The sequence below is a fragment of the Macadamia integrifolia genome, chromosome 14, assembly GCF_013358625.1.
Source record: "Macadamia integrifolia cultivar HAES 741 chromosome 14, SCU_Mint_v3, whole genome shotgun sequence".
Classification (NCBI taxonomy): domain Eukaryota; kingdom Viridiplantae; phylum Streptophyta; class Magnoliopsida; order Proteales; family Proteaceae; genus Macadamia; species Macadamia integrifolia.
The window spans coordinates 19,085,752-19,104,761 of record NC_056570.1 but is presented as its reverse complement, the minus strand read 5'-3'; the positions used below and the strand labels follow the sequence as shown (position 1 = coordinate 19,104,761).

At 38.3% G+C, this 19,010-nt stretch overlaps 1 protein-coding gene across 4 annotated transcripts in view; it reads left to right on the top strand.

The window, feature by feature from the left end:
- LOC122061381 (TMV resistance protein N-like) overlaps positions 1-14,287 on the top strand; it is a 28,136-nt gene extending 13,849 nt beyond the window's left edge. The window contains exons 2-7 of one of the 4 annotated variants that reach the window (XM_042624627.1): positions 10,648-11,743; positions 11,830-12,126; positions 12,214-12,633; positions 12,740-12,824; positions 12,918-13,292; positions 13,889-14,287. In XM_042624627.1, coding sequence (XP_042480561.1) covers positions 10,648-11,743; positions 11,830-11,940 — 1,207 coding nt within the window. In that variant the 3' untranslated portion in view covers positions 11,941-12,126; positions 12,214-12,633; positions 12,740-12,824; positions 12,918-13,292; positions 13,889-14,287. Of the gene's footprint in view, positions 1-10,647; positions 11,744-11,829; positions 12,127-12,213; positions 12,634-12,739; positions 13,722-13,888 lie in introns of those variants that run through there. The other 3 variants (XM_042624626.1, XM_042624624.1, XM_042624625.1) reach the window with 3 other exon arrangements.
- Positions 14,288-19,010: the final 4,723 nt, after the last annotated feature.

The following is a 19,010-nucleotide window of genomic DNA, read 5'->3' as shown; positions in this document are numbered from 1 at the left end:
ACATCATGCTCAAGAACTTCAAATTGATCTTTCCATTTGTTTACATAATAAAAGCCCTCTTCCAGCTCCAAAATATCAATATCATTAAGCACTAAAGATTTTATTAGTTTAAAAAAGGATCAATAATGGTAACTCTGGTCTTTTAATCCTCTAAGTATATTCTATAGGAAAAGGGACCTATAAGGTGGATCTCCAACCAGATAAATAACAGGAAAAATGATAGGGACTAATGAACAAAATAGAAGATAATAAGATAAGATTTAAAATCAGACAATTTAGAGTAGATGAACTAGAGGAGAAAATTAATAACTAAGAAAAGATCTAACTGTCCTAAAAACCTAGTCAAGTGATATTTATTATGAGGACTGTTGAATGGTATAATATTACAGAAATCATAATTCAGAAAGAAAGGCCAATAGTAAAGTCCTAGTGCTAAAGGAAGGCCAGTGACAAGCCTTTTGGTTGTTCCCCAGTGATGTGGATACTAACAACCTGGAATTTAAAGATTGTATTATGCCTTCAATTCGTCCCTTTGGCATGAATTTTTGTTCCCCAGTTTTCAGTTTGAGTTTTACTGATGGGATATTCTATATGTAGCTGCCAGTGAGTGATTTGGTTACATTAGGTTTGTAATTAAACAAGATTACTATAGTTTGGCATATGGTTGTTGTTCTTTTTCTCACTTGTTTTTTTTTTTGATGGAGGACAGAGTCCCAAATCCCTTCGTAAGATTAGTATGTGGTTGTCTACCTTATATTACATAGAAAATAGCTTCAAAAGTATACAGATTAAAGACACACAAGCTCTTTGGTCCTAAGTTGGTTGGATATAAATGGAATCAGGATCAGGAACTAGGCCTATAACCGACCTCATACTAGATGCCACCTTTATTCACTTTTATGATAAGTTTGATCTCAAGTCTGGATTTTTCATGAGTTGACATAAAATCCGAACAAATCTTTAACATTGAAATCTGATAATTGGAAAATGAATTGGACATGCCACATGCCAAATCTAAGAGCTTATTGGGATATCGAGAGAGTTTTGTTAATACCTGCTGCAGGGAAGATCGTGAGTTGCAGGGAAGCGACGATCGTGAGAGGCAAGGAAGCGGCGACCGGCGACCGACCTGCGAGTGAGAGAGAGACAGTGAAGCGACGAAGGAGAGAGAGGGCAGCGGCTACTGACCTGCGCCCAACCTGCGACCGAGAGAGAGAGAGAGACAGTGAAGCAGCGAAGGAGAGAGAGGGCACCGGCGACCGACCTGCAACCGACCTGCAACCGAGAGAGAGATACAGGGAAGCGGCGAAGGAGAGAGAGGGCAGCGGCGACTGACCTGCGCCCAACCTGCGCCCAACCTGCGACCGAGAGAGAGAGAGACAGTGAAGCGGCGAAGGAGAGAGAGGGCACCGACGACTGACCTGCGCCCAACCTGCGACAGAGAGAGAGAGAGAGTGAAGCGGTGAAGGAGAGAGATGGCACCGGCGACGCACCTGGATACTAACAACCTGCGACTGAGAGCGAGAGAGAGGGAATCGGCGAAGGAGAGAGAGGGCAGCGGCGACGCACCTGGATACTAACAACCTGCGACCGAGAGAGAGAGAGAGGGAATCGACGAAGGAGAGAGAGGGCAGCGGCGAAACCTGAGAGTGAAAACCTGCAATAGGTTTTCCTTAGGACTTGCGGTTTTTTGATCGTGAGATGGAGAAAAGGGATTGGGGGTTTTGAATAGGGGATTGTTCTTTTAAGTTTATAAAAGAATAGAAAAGCAACTTTTTGGTACTCTTGCAATGTATTCTTTACTCATTCTTTTTCATTGGTTCATTCCGGGGGAATACAAAAATGAACCGGACGTGCCAAACATATTTCTGTTATATTTGCATTCCCGCATAATAGAAGAACACCAGAAACATTCTCCCAGAGTGTTATCAAACGGCACCTAAGATTCTTCCCACGTATCCTTTATTTCAAATCTACTGCTAAGTTATTGCTTGGTTCTATTTAACATATCCAAGTCATTTACAGCTAATAGTATATCATCAACATACAATGAGAGAATAGTAAAACTACTCATAGATTTCAAAATATATACACAGTTGTCCAACTTGTTTGCCACGAATCCTAACTTAAGGATCGTTTTGTAGAATATCAGATACCATTGACTTGAAGACTGTTTTAATCTATACAAAGACTTTTTAAGTCTACATACTTTATCTTCTTGTCTCATTACCTAAAAACCTGCAAGCTATCGTATATATATGATTTCTTCCAACTCACCATTGAGAAAGGCGGTTTTCACATCCATCTGGAATAATTCTAAGTCTAAATGTGCGACAAGTGCCAATATCAATCTAATAGAGGCTAATTTTGCTACCGACGAATAAGTTTTTTGGTAGTCTATTTCTCACTTCTGTGTATATCCTTTTGCAACTAACCAGCCCTTGAATTTATGAACAGACCCATCTACTTTATACTTTTTCTTAAGTATCCATTTGCAACCTACAACATTTCTACCATTTGGTAAGTCACCACAAAGTTCTCATATTTGATTCTTTGTGATAGAATCAATTTTCTCCCGCATGGCATTCCACCATTCACCTGATTCTCACGATTTCATCGCTTCGCTGTAGGTTACGGGATCATCTACTTCTTTCACATCGTGCCAACTGTATGACAAGATGGCTCACATAGATAAAGGTAATAGTCATCTAAATAAGTTGGGGGTACTCTGGTTCTTTTACTCCCACTTATCCTAGGTTCTGGGGCTTGTCCCTGATGATCAACTTGATCTTCAGAGGCTTAGATTCCTTGACCAAAAATTTCTGATTCCTCTTGAGTGTCAAATCATAGTCATCATTAATGATATGCAGAGATTCTATATCCCTTTTTCAAAGTGATAGAACCTATATCCTTTTGATCCTTCAGGATATCTTATGAATTTATATCTGATCGTTATAGAATCCAACTTATTTCTATATGGCTCATGTCACACCCTGTTCCACATAGGACCGGTGACCGAGTTAACTCTTGTTAACCCAAAACCTTTCAGGATCACATGACACAGTAACCACAGCATAGCATACACACACTAAGTCAAATCAAATTTATATTTCAGCGGAAGTCTTATTTCAACGGAAGTCTTACATGTACATATCTATAAATACCCCAATACTCTTGATACCCAAATTGTATTGCATAACATAATTACATGTGGGCCCGTAGGCTTGATATATACAGAAAAAATATAATTTAAATATTCAGAGCACAAAAAGGGTAACATTCCCAAAGTAATAAAAAAGGATCCCTGTATGGTATCAGTGTTGCTGACTCGCAACACAACTTTCGCACGGGCACTAGGCCCCTTGTCTAAGATCTTCAGGGACCTACTAGTCCTTGATTAAAAATTTCACGGTGGGTCTCTGCTCTAGTTCTCCGGTCGGATAACCTACATGATCAACTAAAAATGATGTGCACGTAAGATGAGCTCACTAGCCCAGTAAGTGAAAAGAAAGACCACACAAGTATGCGCAATACAAATGAACTTATATGCATGCAGCTCATTTTATTATATTAGTCCACCTAGACAATAATTCTAAGTCATAGGTTATGTGCTACTTATAACCATAGTGCGCGTATACCCCAGGTCTGAGTCGTGAGCCCCATCCCGTCATACACCCATAGGATTGCTAGAGAAGGCCAGTTGTTGGTACCGAAAAGTAAAATGTTTACCCAGAGCGACATTAAATTTAAAAGTAGTATGATTGGCCCTCTATTATATCACTGAAGTTGCCAACAGGATATACTCAACACCTAAACCCCTACTGGGAAGGGTCGTAGCATAGGAATATGTCAATCCTAACTGCATGCTTTTATGTGAGATAATACGATTGCATAGTACCACCGTGTCCCATACCACGGGCCACCAATGCATTCGTGTCGAAACCAACCATGGCATCTAGTCTAACAAGCATCATAATCAATAGTTAAAATCACCCATCTCACATCACGTAACAAGAACAGGCATTTAACAATTAAAGATATCAACATAATAAATCATAATTGAATTTCATAATGCACACATCAATGCACGTAATGGCATTCATGGATGACTAGTCTACATAATAATAAATGATGACATGACTAGTCTATAACCAAAATGACATGATGCAATGTCCTCTTTCCACTTACTTATTTGTGTACAATGATCACCCTTGGTACGAGGTAGATCCGACGTGCGATGACGCGAGTTCTAGTACAACCTATCATAAAAGAGTTAGGTTTAGTAGACATCCACTTTAAGGCCATAACCAATGAGGTTTGATGATTCCAATGTGTTTAAAATCACAAGAGTAGGTTACCTAATAAATTAGGATCCAATTAGAATCCGAGCAGTCGGATTGGTAGGTTGACTGATAGGCAGGGCACCCACCAGCCCTTGCTCGCCTGTCGATCCAGGAATACTACCTGGACCGACGGGCTAAGAGCGACGGCCAAGGCACCCACCAATCCTTGCTCTCCTGTCAGACCAGTAACCCTGCTTGGACCTACGGCCTAAGAATGATGGGCAAGGCACGCCCCCAGTCCTTCCTCATCGGTCGAACCAGCAGTCCACCCAGGACAGGCGGGCGCTGGATTGGTGGGTCCCATCCATTCCCAAGCACCCACCACTCACGATCGAGGTTTTGTTGTTCTTTTCCATTCTTCATCCCACCTTGGAGAAACCATCAAGGGTCGATTCGACGGTAATTTCCACAAATCTAAGGCTCCAAATCATAATTCCAACGTAGATCTAAGGTCAATTCAAGGTCTTAAGCGTGGATCTTACCTCTTTGCTCAAGAACACCTCAAACCCTCAAATCCTTCTCTTTAGCTTAAGAGATCAACAAAAGATTCACAAATCTTGCAAGTCTTCCCTTAAATCATTCATAAACAACATATAGAACCTCTATTAAACCATAGATTTATATTCTCAAAAGACAGTAACAAGATCCAAAGGATTTCTACCCAAATCAAAGGGTTTCACTTTGGGTTTCATAAAGGCTTAAGGAATATGGACCTTACTCACCTCAAATCGTAGATCTCGAGATGAGGATCGCAAATCCGGTGTCAGATTCAAGAGATTTGACCCCGACAACGCACAACGATCATCTCCTTCCCCATTTTCTTCTTCCTTCCTTTCTCCTCTTTCTTCTTTTTCTCTCTCTTCTTTACTTTTCTCAACTATTGTGTAAAACAATAAATGTGGTGAAAGAGAGGTAAAAAAATCTATTCATAGTGGGGTAAAAATATCTAGTGATCAGATTGGTAGGTCACATTGGTGGGTCGACCCACCTATGACCACCCACCAGTCGACCAGAATTTAGCCTAAACATTGGGGTTTTTGATGGGGCTCTGTCTCGACACGTATTTCGCTCTCTGTAGACTATTTATATGCATACTCAATAGAAAATATGATTATATACCTTTGTTATGCGAACATGGCCTTGTGATACATGCAAGTGCACGGCTTCGGTACACGGACTACACTAGGCACTGACTCCAGCTCATTTGGCCAACCTGAGTTCAGAGTCACCATTGCCATCATGTTCTATAAGGTACTTTCCCCTACTCACACGGGTTCAGGTCCTACAAGACCAAATCGAACCAACTGAGAAATTAGACTGGGTCTAGAAAGTAGGGTATCACAGCTCAGGTATTAGTACATGGGCAACTGATCCCCACTTCCTTAGATTTTCTAAGTTTGGTTTCCTACCTATCCATAGTTCATAGGGAGTTGTCTCTACAGATTTAGTAGGAATTCTGTTCAAGGTATAATTAACTGTGAGAATGACCTCTCCCCAAAACTCCTTGGAGAGAGAGGAATGTGATCACATGCAACGTACTACATTAAGTAGCGTTCTATTCACTCTTTCAGCCACACCATTCTGTTGTGGTGTGAAAGACACAATCTTTTGTTTAACAATTCCATGTTCCTCATAGAATTTTTCAAACTCAGTGGAGTAATACTATTCACCATGATCAGTTCTTAAAACCTTAATATTCCTTCCCAACTGATTTTGTACTTCAGTTCTATAGCGTCTAAAACATTCAAATGCTTCAGATTCTCTGCTGAGTAAATAAATATATGGATATTTGGATAAATCATCTATGAATGTGATAAAATAAGTTTTACCACTATGGGTACTCACATTTAATGACTCATAGATGTCAGAGTGCACTACTCTAAGAAGTTCCTTTGCTCTCACTCCAACTAGAAAGGTTTTTCTGGTCATTTTACTAGAGAGACAATCCTCGCACCCATCATATTCTACTTTAGACAACTTAGGAACTAACCCCAATTTAATTATTTGTTGCATTTTCTTAATTTCAGGGTGTCTTAGTCTTATATGCCACATGTATAAATCAACAAGACTTACACAATCAATATAAACTAATGACCTAGATGCATTTTCATTAACAATATCAGTGGTTACATTAAGAAGATTTTCAACAGTGGAAAGCAAAAACAAGTCTTGTCAGGGACAAATCGTCCTGAAGCAGAAGAACGATTATGTTTTCCAATGCTGACCTTAGTGCTTGTCAAGTGCACATCTAGGCCATTATTAACAAGGGCTGGTACATAATCAAATTTTGAAGCATGTCGGGAGTATAAATTACATCCTTCAGATGGAAATTCACCTTCCCAAGGCCAAGCATAGAGTCTGCAACACCTCGAACTTCGTTGTATGAGTTATTGCCCTTGAGGCTTCATCTCTTATTATCCTCTTGTGGTCCTTGCAATGTGACATGTCGCACCTAAATCAATCCACCACCCCTCATACTGTTCTCCAGATAAATTGCACTAAACTGTGCCAATAAACTCTTTCCGCTGAGTGTTTGGTGGTGGTGCAGGTGCAGAATTTCCTTTGTTCTTTATCTTAGGGCAGGAAGCCCTAAAATGACCAAATTTTCCACATTCATAACATGCTCCAGGAGGCACCTTTCAGAAGTTTCTGGACTTCATTTTACCCTTTCCCTTGAACTTATTATGGTTGGTATTGGGAAGGAATCGATGCTGATGTGCCAGTGACTCTACTTGGTCAATCTCTGGCTGAGTCGAGTTGGACTAAGTTATATGCAATTCACCCATGGATTTTGTCTCCATGCACTCTTAATAGTATTGCAATTGTTGGGGAAGTTTATTAAGAGTGAGATTGTCCCCCAGGAATCTTAGTGCAGTTTGTGCCATTGCCCAAGAAGGGGGCAAACTATTAATTATGGTAGATACTTGATAGTTATCTGACACTTCTGATCCTGCATCAGTCAAGTTTTGAGCCAAAACAAGCATTTTGTTGACATAATCCACAACATCCTCACCCTTAATCATTCTACAACTATTATATCTGTGAGCCAGAAGCTGAGTGTGGGTTTCAGTTTTCACTTCATACTTGGCCCTCACAACTTTCATTACTGATTTGGTTGCTTTGTGTTTATTAAACACCTTCATCAGATGGTCTTTCATTTTCAATAGGATCATGCTTCGGGCTATCTTGTCATCTTCAACCCATTTTTCTGCAGCTTTAATATCTACAAGGGTAGCATTATACCCAACTACTCATTTTGGTTCTAGAACATGGTCCATCTTCTCGTATATCAGTACATGTGTGATTTTCATGTTCCAGGTTTCATAGTTCGACCCATTGAGTCTCTCAAGATTGTTGATTTCATGAGACAAAGGTTTTTCGGCCATGATGATGTTCTGGAAAATGAATAAATAAATTTAGTTCACTCTATGTTTCCCCACACTAGTTTAAACAAATATGAATTCAATAATTTTTTTATTATTATTTATTTTATTTTACATTAAATTCTGATTCCTAATGGCTACAAACGAGCCAAAAGAATGAATACTAATATGTTAGGTGACAAGTGGTATAATATTTAAATCACTAGTTCTTTTATGATTTCAATAATTTATTATGGTGTTAACAGGTTCGGTTTAATATAAGTTGCACAAGATACATCAATGATATGAAAAAGAAATTATTTTAAATAGGTTATTTAGACTAGAGATTAATAGGGATTAAGATTACTAATACACTTTCTATTATTATTATTTTATTAATCCAGAAAATAAACCATGAAAGGTTCTTAAACAGAAGGTTTTTAAAAAATAGTAATAGCAATTGTACCTTAACAATAATTTAAAAAAAAAAAAAAGCAGGAAAGATTAACTATGATATCACTATTACCTGGACAACAAAAACTGAAGTGATAGTGAAATATAATAGGGACAGTGACATGTAATATGATGTCACTATTATGTAACAACCAAAATCTGATTAAACAATAATACAAGTCATAGTAAATAAATATAATATATATGGTCAGATGGTTATGCATGGTCAGATGGTTTTACAGTGACATGTAATGTGTAGTAGCCCACTCCCAAGAACATGCATAACATGAATATTGTATTAGAAAAAGGAATACTTAACATGTAATACGTTGTGTACAGAGGATCTCTTAATATACTTTTTACATATAACATGATCTAATTATATACTAGTAAACAGAAACTTTCAATCGTATATGCTCGATCCTAAAAGCAATGGAGCGTATAAGATTTGGATAAAATACTGTTGAGCATTATTGAATATCTTAAGTAAAAATAATGCTTTATGGGTTGAATACTTACCTGTTTGTCTTAAGGATCTGAGTAGACGGACAGCAAAATAAAATATATAATAAAGGGTTGCAGCTCTAATACCAGTTTAGATCTCCCTCTGTTGCAATGAATGAAGATACCTACAGATCCAAAAAGAGAGAAAAAGAGAGTAGTAAGAGTGATAGACGATAGGGTTCGGTTGTTGGGTGATTTGGGACTCCTCAATAATAGATAGATTAGGTTGAGATTCTTGTTTCCCTTTCCAAGTCTACTATATGTAGACTCTACCCAATTTCCCATTGGAGAAAAACGGTTCTCTATCTATTAGGAATCACCCCTCAAAATTCTCTCCATATCCCTTCCTTTAAGAAACAAATGAGTACCATTGGATGAGGCCAATGTGACCACATCACTAACACAAGAGATTTAGAGTGGTTCGGATCTAAGATCCTACATCCACTACCCTGATCCACCAGACCAAGGATTTTTTCCATTGTGGGGGATCGATTTTCAAATTGGCAGGAATCAAGTCTTACAACCAGTTACATTCCCTCAAGTTGGCACCTAGACTACCAGCCAAGGATTTTCACAGCAGTTACATTCCCTCAAGTTGGCAGCTAGACTACCAGCCAAGGCTTTTCACAATTCAATCATAACCCCTTGGATTGAACACTCTAGCCACACGTGGCTAACGATTTCAAAATTCCAATCACCAGTCCCTCAGATTGAGTACCCAAACCACCGACCAGAAAGGATTTCCCTTTTATACAATAGTACAACTTTGAGCTTCTTTAAGCTCACACCAAAAACAACAAAATGACTTCTTTACAAGTCTAAAGTTGCACCAATTAAGTTCAACTGATTCTCACAAAATTACTTTGCCCCTTTTCAGAATAATATACTTTTGAAGCTTTATCTTTCTTGTGATCTACTTAAGGTTTTAAAGGACTCAAGCCTTTTATAGGAAACAAACTAGCCATTAAACTAGATGTTTGAGTCAAACACAGATTTCCTTTGGTGGAAAAGATTCAAATACAAACCAAAACCGTTTTTGAACTTCATCATAATGAAAAGTATTAAATCATTTTACATTTTCAAAACTTAGTCTTAGTTCCAAAAAAAAAACTAGTTATTGGAGTTCATTAACATCATTTAGGATGCCTAGAGTTCCTCATATTTGGTTAGAGTCTGGTTGATATAATAAGTTATTAATCAATGAGGAAAGCATCACAAGTGTCGAACATTAAATGCTCCACTCATGAAAGACCGCAATGTTTCCACAGCCAACCACAAAATAGGGGACTCAACACCCACTGCTTCTTTTTTGACAAAAGCACGATGGTCCGTAAGTTTGTCAGTTTCACTTAGAATTTATCCAATTAAGCATAGATAATTGAATTATCAATGTCAAGATTACATAAAAGTGACATAATTATGCTTAATAATCTCAATCTTCATGAATGACTTCATATCTTTATTTTTCAATTAAAGCTTTTGAATCTCTCACAGCACAGATGGTCGTAGCTTCACCAAGGTAAACCATCATTAGCAATTCTTCGCCATCCATCATGCCATCTTTTTCAACTCAGATTCCACCTAGTGACTTGGGTTTTACCTTTAAATATATGAACAAATTTGTTAGAATAACCAATCACACATCCTACATGGGAATCATATCCAAAACACTAATAACATATTTTGGGTTCAACAATAGAAACCGCAGTTACTGTGAACCACAGCTAAAATACCCCTAGTAATACATTCCATGGTAATTAGTAGAAACCGCAGTTGTATACATAGTTTTAACAATAGTTATAAAATAGATGTTCTCTTAAACTCTCTCATTGAGCCCCATTTTTTTTTTTTTTTTTCATTAGTAAAATATTGACTAAACATATTCAAATTTAGTTCATACTAACTTATAGTTTCAGCTTTGTTGATTTAGTAACTAAAGTTTTATTGTGCATTTTTTATTTCTTTATTTGTATCAAAATGGTCAGGTATGAGACGGAGCTTACAAAGATAATTGTTGAAGAAGTATTGAAAAAAGTGGAAAACATACTCTTGTTTGATGTGGCATGTACAATTGGGTTAGATTTCCACACTAAGCACATAGGTAGTTTGCTAAATGATGGATTAGATGTTCGCATCGTAGGGATATATGGCCCTGGTGGAATTGGTAAGACAGCTATTGCAAAAGCTGTTTTTAAAGACATGTTTACTAAATTTGAAGGTAGCAGCTTTCTTCGTAATGTTGGAGAGCTTTCAAGTAACCATAAATGTTTAGCTTTCTTACAAAGAATGCTTCTCACTGATATATTTAGGGGAATAAATATAGACATAGACTATGAGGACAAAGGAATCATAATTATCAAAGAACGTCTATGTCATAAAAAAGTTCTTATCGTTCTCGACGATGTGGATGAAATGAGACAATTCTATAAATTGGTTGGAGGGCATGGCTGTTTGGGTCCAGGAAGTCGGATCATCCTAACTACCAGAGATGAACATCTGCTAAATAAGTTGGATGTTGATGAAAGATATATGGTCAAAACAATGAATCAAAGTGAATCACTTCAACTTTTCAGTTTCCATGCCTTTCAACAAAAGCATCCACCTCAAGGTTATGAACAACTCTCAAATGATGTAATACATTATGCAGGGGGCCTTCCATTCGCTCTTGAGATTTTGGGTTCTTCTCTATGGAAAAAACATCAAAATGTGTGGAAAGAAGTATTGAAGAAATTAAGAGAGTCACCCAATTATGAGATTTTTGAAAAGCTTAAAATAAGTTATGATGTATTAGATGATTTCAACCAGGCCATATTCCTTGATATATCATGCTTTTTCATTGGAAAGGACAAGAAATTTGTAATTAGATTTCTAGATGCTTGTGGTCTGGGCGGAGAAATTGGAATTAAAATTCTCACAGAGAGATCTTTGATAACAATCAATGAAGATAACAGACTGTGTATGCATAATATAATTCGAGGCATGGGTAGAGAAATCGTTCACAAAGAGTCCTTTCAGCATCCTGGAAAACGTAGCAGATTGTGGAACCATCATGATGTCCTTAATGTACTACAACATCGCACTGTAAGTATTAGTAACACGTTGTCCTCACTCAAACATTGTCCTTTTCATCTTTTTTTCTATTGTTATTTATTTCTCTCTTTTATCAGGGAACTGATGCAGTTGAAGGCCTTCAGTTAAAGGGGAATGAGTTCAGCCCATTGTCCATTGAAGGATTTTTTAGTATGCCTAATCTAAGATTACTCAAAGTTAATAGTTGAAGATTCGACATCACTATAGATTGGGAACATTCTTTTCAGAAGTGGGGTTTCTGTTTCGAAAACTTAGTTTGGTTTAGTTGGAAAGTATTCCCATACGAATATATACCAAATAATTTTCATCTCGGAAACCTTGTTATTCTTGACATGCAAGAGAGCAAACTGAAAGAATTTTGGAAGGGAACCAAGGTATGCCAAAATTTTGTGAGTTTTCCTATATTTGTTTGGTTTTATCATATGCATTTTGTGGAAACTAATTCTCCCTCTTTCTTCCAGTATCTCACAAAGTTGGAGGTCCTCAATCTTAGTTATTCCCGCCACCTAACCTGTAACCCTGATTTCTTAGGGCTCCTGAATCTTGAAAACTTGAATCTAAGCCAATGCAGCAAGCTCCAGAATCTTTCAACCAGTATTTCTTTCTGCACAAAACTTGAAACTCTGAATATGTGGAATTGCCAAAGACTCGAATCACTCCCATTGCTTCCATCTAGTTTGCGTTTTCTTGATGTATCATGTTGCAAAAAGTTGAAAAGCTTACCAAATCTTTCAAACTTGAAGCACCTACTGATGCTAGATCTTTCATACTGTGAAATGTTAACTGAAGTTGAGGGATTGGAGGGTTTGAAGTCTGCAGAAACTATCAAATTATTTAACTGCATCAATTTGAAAAGTTTTGTCAAAAAGAGAATCATTCAGGTTGGTTCTCTCTCTCTCTCTCTCTCTCTCTCTCTCTCTCTCTCTCTCTAAAGAAAAAAGAAGTTTAATTCTATAAATAACATGATTTCATTGGTTCCATGAACAGGACATATGTAAAGACTTTGGAAATCTTAATGTTTGTGACATCATTTTCGGTGGGAATGAGGTTCCAGAGTGGTTTGGCTTTCAAAGTGAGTCACATTCATTATCTTGTGAGGTTACTAAACCTCTTAACATGGAAATGAAAGGGTTGATTATATGCATTGTTTGTTCGGACGCCACAGGAGGATGGTTGTTCCAGAATTTCAACTTTGTTAAAGTAGTGGTTGTAGTTTATAATGAATCAAAGGATTTTACATGGAGGCACGAAAGTGTAATCTCACTTGATCATGAAGAAATGACTACTTGGGTAATCAAGATACCAAATTGTGTTTGGAAAGCTGAAGATGGGGATACCATCAAATTCTCAGTCAAGAGAACCATTCGCCACGATTATATACCTGGGAAGGTGATCAAACTTCGGGTGAAGAAAATTGGGGTCCACTTCTGCTGTGTGTCACAGGATAAGGAGGTATCTGAGGAAAATTCTGAAGCATCCCCAAGCATTTAGTATTTTGGATTTCTTCAATCATTTGTGAGATATTTGCAAGATGAATCAGGTGAACCACATCCATCTTAAACTCCCAAAATCATGCATTTTGCATCATACTATGGATTTAAGAATTGGGATTGGATTGGCCTCCAATCTTCTCAGCATCACTTCCAAGATCTAGGATAGGGGTAGATTTCTTTTGATTTTGACCAATCCAAGCTAAATTGAAATTGGCTAGGACCGACCCAAGTCTTTATTCTTCTCTTATAAACAATGATCATACATGTTTTAAGTATTTTGTAGTTTTCTTTATATGGGCAAGAGATCACTACCTAATCGTGTGGCCCTTGTACCAACGCGGGGCCATAATTTCGGGTGATCCTTTGTATAGGCGCATGAGCCATGTTCTTTCCTTCTTCTATTTGATGGTTTATGGTTTCCTTCCAAGAGCTAAACTTCTTTTTCCCTAGTATTCCTACATTCTGAAACCCTAAAATAAGCCAAGAAAAAAAAAAGGCACCAATGCCTGGATTTCAAATATTTTTCTTTTTCTAGGTTGAACTACCTCGACCTTCTTCCTCCATGAAAACTTCATCCCCCCACTTAAAAATTAACATTAATGGACGAGCTGGGAACCTAATGCAAAGTTGTTGGTGGCTCAAGTTTCAGGTATGGGAAGGATGGTAGCAAACTTGATGAAGCAGAATCTGAAGGTATTGTGAAAAGTATAGAAGTGGTAAAAGCTCTGGCCCTACATTGGGCAACATATTTCTGTCTAAATTCAAAGGTGTGGTAGATCAACTGAACTTCAACACATGGATCCATGGAGGGCAACTTTCATTTTCTTTGGCAATAAAATCCTTTTCTATCAATTTAGTTTATTCTAGCTATGCTTTTTTTTTTTTTTTTTTCAAGGAAATAAGTTGCAAAGTTCTATTATCGGATGTTTTCTTCAGATTTCCCAATACACATGGGATAATAAATGCTTCCTGTGAAGAGGAACTTAGATGTACTCTTTATGGAAAAACCTCAATGGAGAAATTTTGAAGTTAATAGGTTGACGGAGGTTGTTAATTGTTGTGGTATGCCATTTGGGTTAAGCGTTATATTTTCATTTTTTTTTTTTAGGGAAATTTATATATCTCTATCTTAAGGTGTTAGTTTTTAAAATTAAAATGAAATGACACATTTTACCCTTATTACATCTTCAACTCTAAAATCCCAAAATTTGTCTTACCGTAATAGGTCTCGAGTGCAGCAGATCAATTTTCAGCCCCACACGGTAGTATTTTACCTATTTTCATCTTTCGTAGGGCCTCTTTAACTTTAGTCACACCAACATGTTGTAGTTGTCCATAAAAAGCAGAAGCTATTAACCTCCTAAGAAGACTTATGGAAGTATTTAGAGCTCACAAAATAGACCTCCATATGGTCTTTATTGACCTTGAGAAAGCGTATGAGAGAGTACCTAGAGATCTTATTTGGTATGTCTTAGGGAAGGTGAGGGGTTCTTTAAATTATGTAGATATAATTAAGGACATGTATGAGGGAGTGGTGACAAGTGTCAAAACTACAGAAAGTCAAAGTAACGAGTTTCCAATTACAACTGGGTTACACCAAGGATCAGCTTTGAGCCAGTATCTGTCTACTCTCATCATGGATGATCTAACTAAGCACATCCAAAACTAGGTCCCATGGGGTATGCTATTCGTTGATGATATTATTTTGATAGATAAGACTACGGAAGGGATTAATACTAAACTGGAGCTATGGAGATCAAGCTTAGAATCAAGAGGTTTTAGGATAAGCAGAACAAAGACAGAGTATATGATGTGCCAATTTAGCCAGACTATGAGAAGTGGTGAAACTTGAGGGGCGAGAACTACCACAAAATGACTATTTCAAATATCTGAGGTCAATCATTAGCAAAGAGGGTGATATAGAAAATGATGCCTCCAACAGAATTAAAGTGGGATGGATGAAGTGGAGAAGTGCTTCGGGAGTGCTATGTGATAAACGCACGCCTGTTAAACTCAAGGAAAAATTCTACAGGACAGTAATACGACCAACGATGATGTCACACCCCGTTCACAGAGAACCAGACCAGTGATCAGGTTTCCTCCAGGTAACCCAAAACCACCAAGATCATCTGATATAGTAACTACAGCATAACAAGCCACAAGTAATCAATGGAATATAAAAATATAATACAGCGGAAGTCTTGTCATAAATGATTACCTATAATTTCCCATATACTCTTGATACCTAAATTGTTATACATATAGTATTTACATGTAGGCCCGTAGGCATGATATTTACATAAGAAATAGCAATTTAACTATCGAGAGCACAAAAGGGAAATTTACTAAAGAATCAAAAGAGTACAGTAGATGGAATCTATCACTATTGTCTTGCAACACAACCCTCACATGGGCAGTAGTCACTGTGTTCGAATTCTTCGGGGACCCACCTATCCCCCACTAGGGTTTCATCAGTGGGACCTGACATGGGTTCCTCTACAAAATATCCTGCAAAATCATCTAACAAGGTGTGTACACGAAGGGTGAGCTCACTAGCTCAGTAAATGGAAAGAAAGATGCACACAAGCAAATGCATTTCAAATGATATTATATGCATGAGATTCATTTTAATCCTAGCCCACCTAAACAAATCATTCTAAGTCATAGGTAACGTGCTACTCACAATCATAGTACACGTATGCCCCGAGTCCGAGACACGTTCTCCATCCCGCAATAATCCTATAGGGTTGTCAAAGAAGGCCCACCGTGAGTACTCAAAAAAGTAAATCATACCGAAACACAGCAGAAATGTAAATCATGGTTGAACCATAGTAGAAATTAAAAGCAGTACGATTGGCCCTCTGAATATATCACCTAGGTTTCCAACTGTCCTAATGTTCAGCCAAGCGTACGTCAAACCACCACGGCGATCCACGATCGATGCTTCCCCCAAGTGATAACCTAACAAATAAACCCCAGTTGGGAAGGGTCATAGCACGAGAGAATATGAAGTCCTAACCACATGCTCCTACATGAGATAGAACAACTGCATAGTATTTTTGTGTCCCATTCCACAGTATACTAATGTATTTGTTTCCAAGCTGACTATGGCATCTAATCTAGAAATCTCACATATGATCGAAAAACATCGTTATCATCATTCATCATATGATAAATCTATGCTCAAGATTTCAAGCAAGTAATCATGCATATAGAATTTAAGATACAATATGTTCAGTTCTAAATGTATCATTCATTCATCAATCACGTGCATGAGAATGGCAATTGAAATGTCAATATAGTCTGTGAATGCATAGGATAACAAAAACACTCCAAAAATTAAGATCAAAGTCCTCTCCCCACTTACTAATTTTTGTAGAAGAATCAGCACTCACGGTACAGGTAAGATCCGAAGTGAGAAGATGAGCTTCTTGAAACCTAGCATAGATAAAGGATTTAGAATTACATCCAAATCGGGACTATAAAAGATGTAGAATATGGTCATGACACATTTAATAGTGTGAAGAAGGTTGTCGGTGAGTTTGGTTTCAATCGGAGCACATTTGGGCTACAAGTGGGTCATATAGGTAGGTAGAAGAACCCACCTATGTAGTCTGCGTAAACCGACGAGTCATACTAGCGGGTCAGGCACCTGTTAGTCTTACTCACTGGTAGAACCAGAGGGGACAGAGGTGACTAGTAGGTCAAACCAAAGGGTCAAGCACCTGTCGATCTTATCCGCCGGTAGAACCAGAGGGGTCAGGGGTGACTGGTAGGTCACACTGACAGGTCAAGCACCTGCCGATCTTACCCGTCGATTTTCTCAGATTTTGTTGTTTTCCTTCTTCCTTCCATTTCAACTCTTGGAACCCTATTAAGGTGGTTCCCACTTCATTTTCCACACATTCGAATCATCATCTACCTGATTGCACCATGGATCTAAGCCATTAACAAGATTTGGGGGGAAGAAATCATATCTTTACTTGAAAACCCCCAAATCTTGGAATCCTCTTCCCAAAATCAAATGCCACTTCAATAACCTCCAAATCTTTGTTTTCCTTCTGGAATACTTCAAGGAAACCATACAATGACTTCATTATCCTCTAGATTCAAACATATACAAGCAGGGTTTCATCACATCTCAAGGGTTTATGGTGTTTCTTACCTCAAAATGTAGATCTTAAGACACCGGACACCATTTCGGTGACGGAAAGGTGAGGTGTGACTCTGGAATCCAGGGGTAAGCCTCTTTCCTCTTCCTTCTCCACTTCTTCTTCTTTTATCCCTCCTCTTTACTTCCCTCACCAACTTTTCTAAAAACCATAAATGAAGGAGAAAGAGTTATAAAGGCTATTTATAACTTGGTTCATAAATATCTTGTAAGGCCTATTTGGTTTTGCCCATTTATGGACCAAAGTGCATTAAATTACGTTTTCGAGTGATGTAGCCGACATCATCGGGTATACAAGAACTCATTATGACGAGGAGGTCGAAACACACATGCTTATCCAAGCAGGGCATGCTAGAGTCCACAATACCCCAACAGGTGGGTCACACTAGTGGGTCTCGCACCTACCAGTGACACTCACCAGTTGGCCATACAAGCCAACCTTGCTGTATTTTGGAAGAAAATAGAGTCATAACATGTACTTCACTCTCGCCACGTGTTGTAGATCAAGATCCTATCGTTCAAATATGATAACGTACCTTTCCAACTCATACATGGCCATGTGATATGTGCAAGGGCACGACTTAGGCGTGCAGATCATCTTGAGTACCGACCCAATCTCATCCAGTCACCCCGCATTCGACATCACTCTTGCTATCATGTACCACAAGGCAATGGCATCAACCCGTTCCAGTTCAAACCCTGCAAGACCAAACAGAACCAACCGATCAATAAACCAGATTTAAAGTGTAGGGCTCTACTTCTACCCCCCTTTGAAAATTTCATACTCGAAATTAAAGTTACCTGGTAGTTCGAAAAGATGAGGTTATTTAGCCTAGATATCAGCTTCTTTCTCCCAGGATGCTTCCTCAAGTGAACGATTGGCCCATCGCACCTTTACAAAAGCAATGGATCGGGTTACGTAGAGTCTTTATCTTCTGGTCCAGGATTCCAGCAGCTACTCCTTAAAAGTCATATCAGCCTCTAAGTACTCTGGTTCCACGGTTAGCATGTGTGATGGATCATGTACATACCGTTTAAGCGTTGAAATATGAAACACATTGTGCACGTTGTTGAAAGATGGCGGAAGGGCCAACATATATGCTACTGAGCCAACCCGTTTTAAGATCTCAAACAGGCCAATATATCTTGGACTCAACTTTCCCTTCCTATGGAACCTGTGTAAGCCCTTGGTAGGAGAGATTTTTAAAAATACTTTCTCCCCTTCTTGGAATTCAATATCTTTTCTGCGATTATCCGTATAGCTCTTTTGTCGAGATTGGGCCGCCTTGATTTTCTCACGAATAACATCAACTTTATCGTAAGTCATCTGTATCATCTCTGGCCCAAGCATTTGTTGTTCTCTTATGTCATCCCAATATAAGTGAGTTTTGCACCTTCTGCCATGCAATGCCTCATATGGAGCCATTCCGATCGTGGCTTGATAACTATTATTATACGCAAACTCCATAAGAGTTCACACAGGAACTTGGTTGCACTCAAGACAAGTATGTGTTATTTTGTGATAGTCAAAGTGCCATTCACCTCATGAAAAATTCTACCTTTCATGCGAGGTCGAAACACATTGATGTGAGGT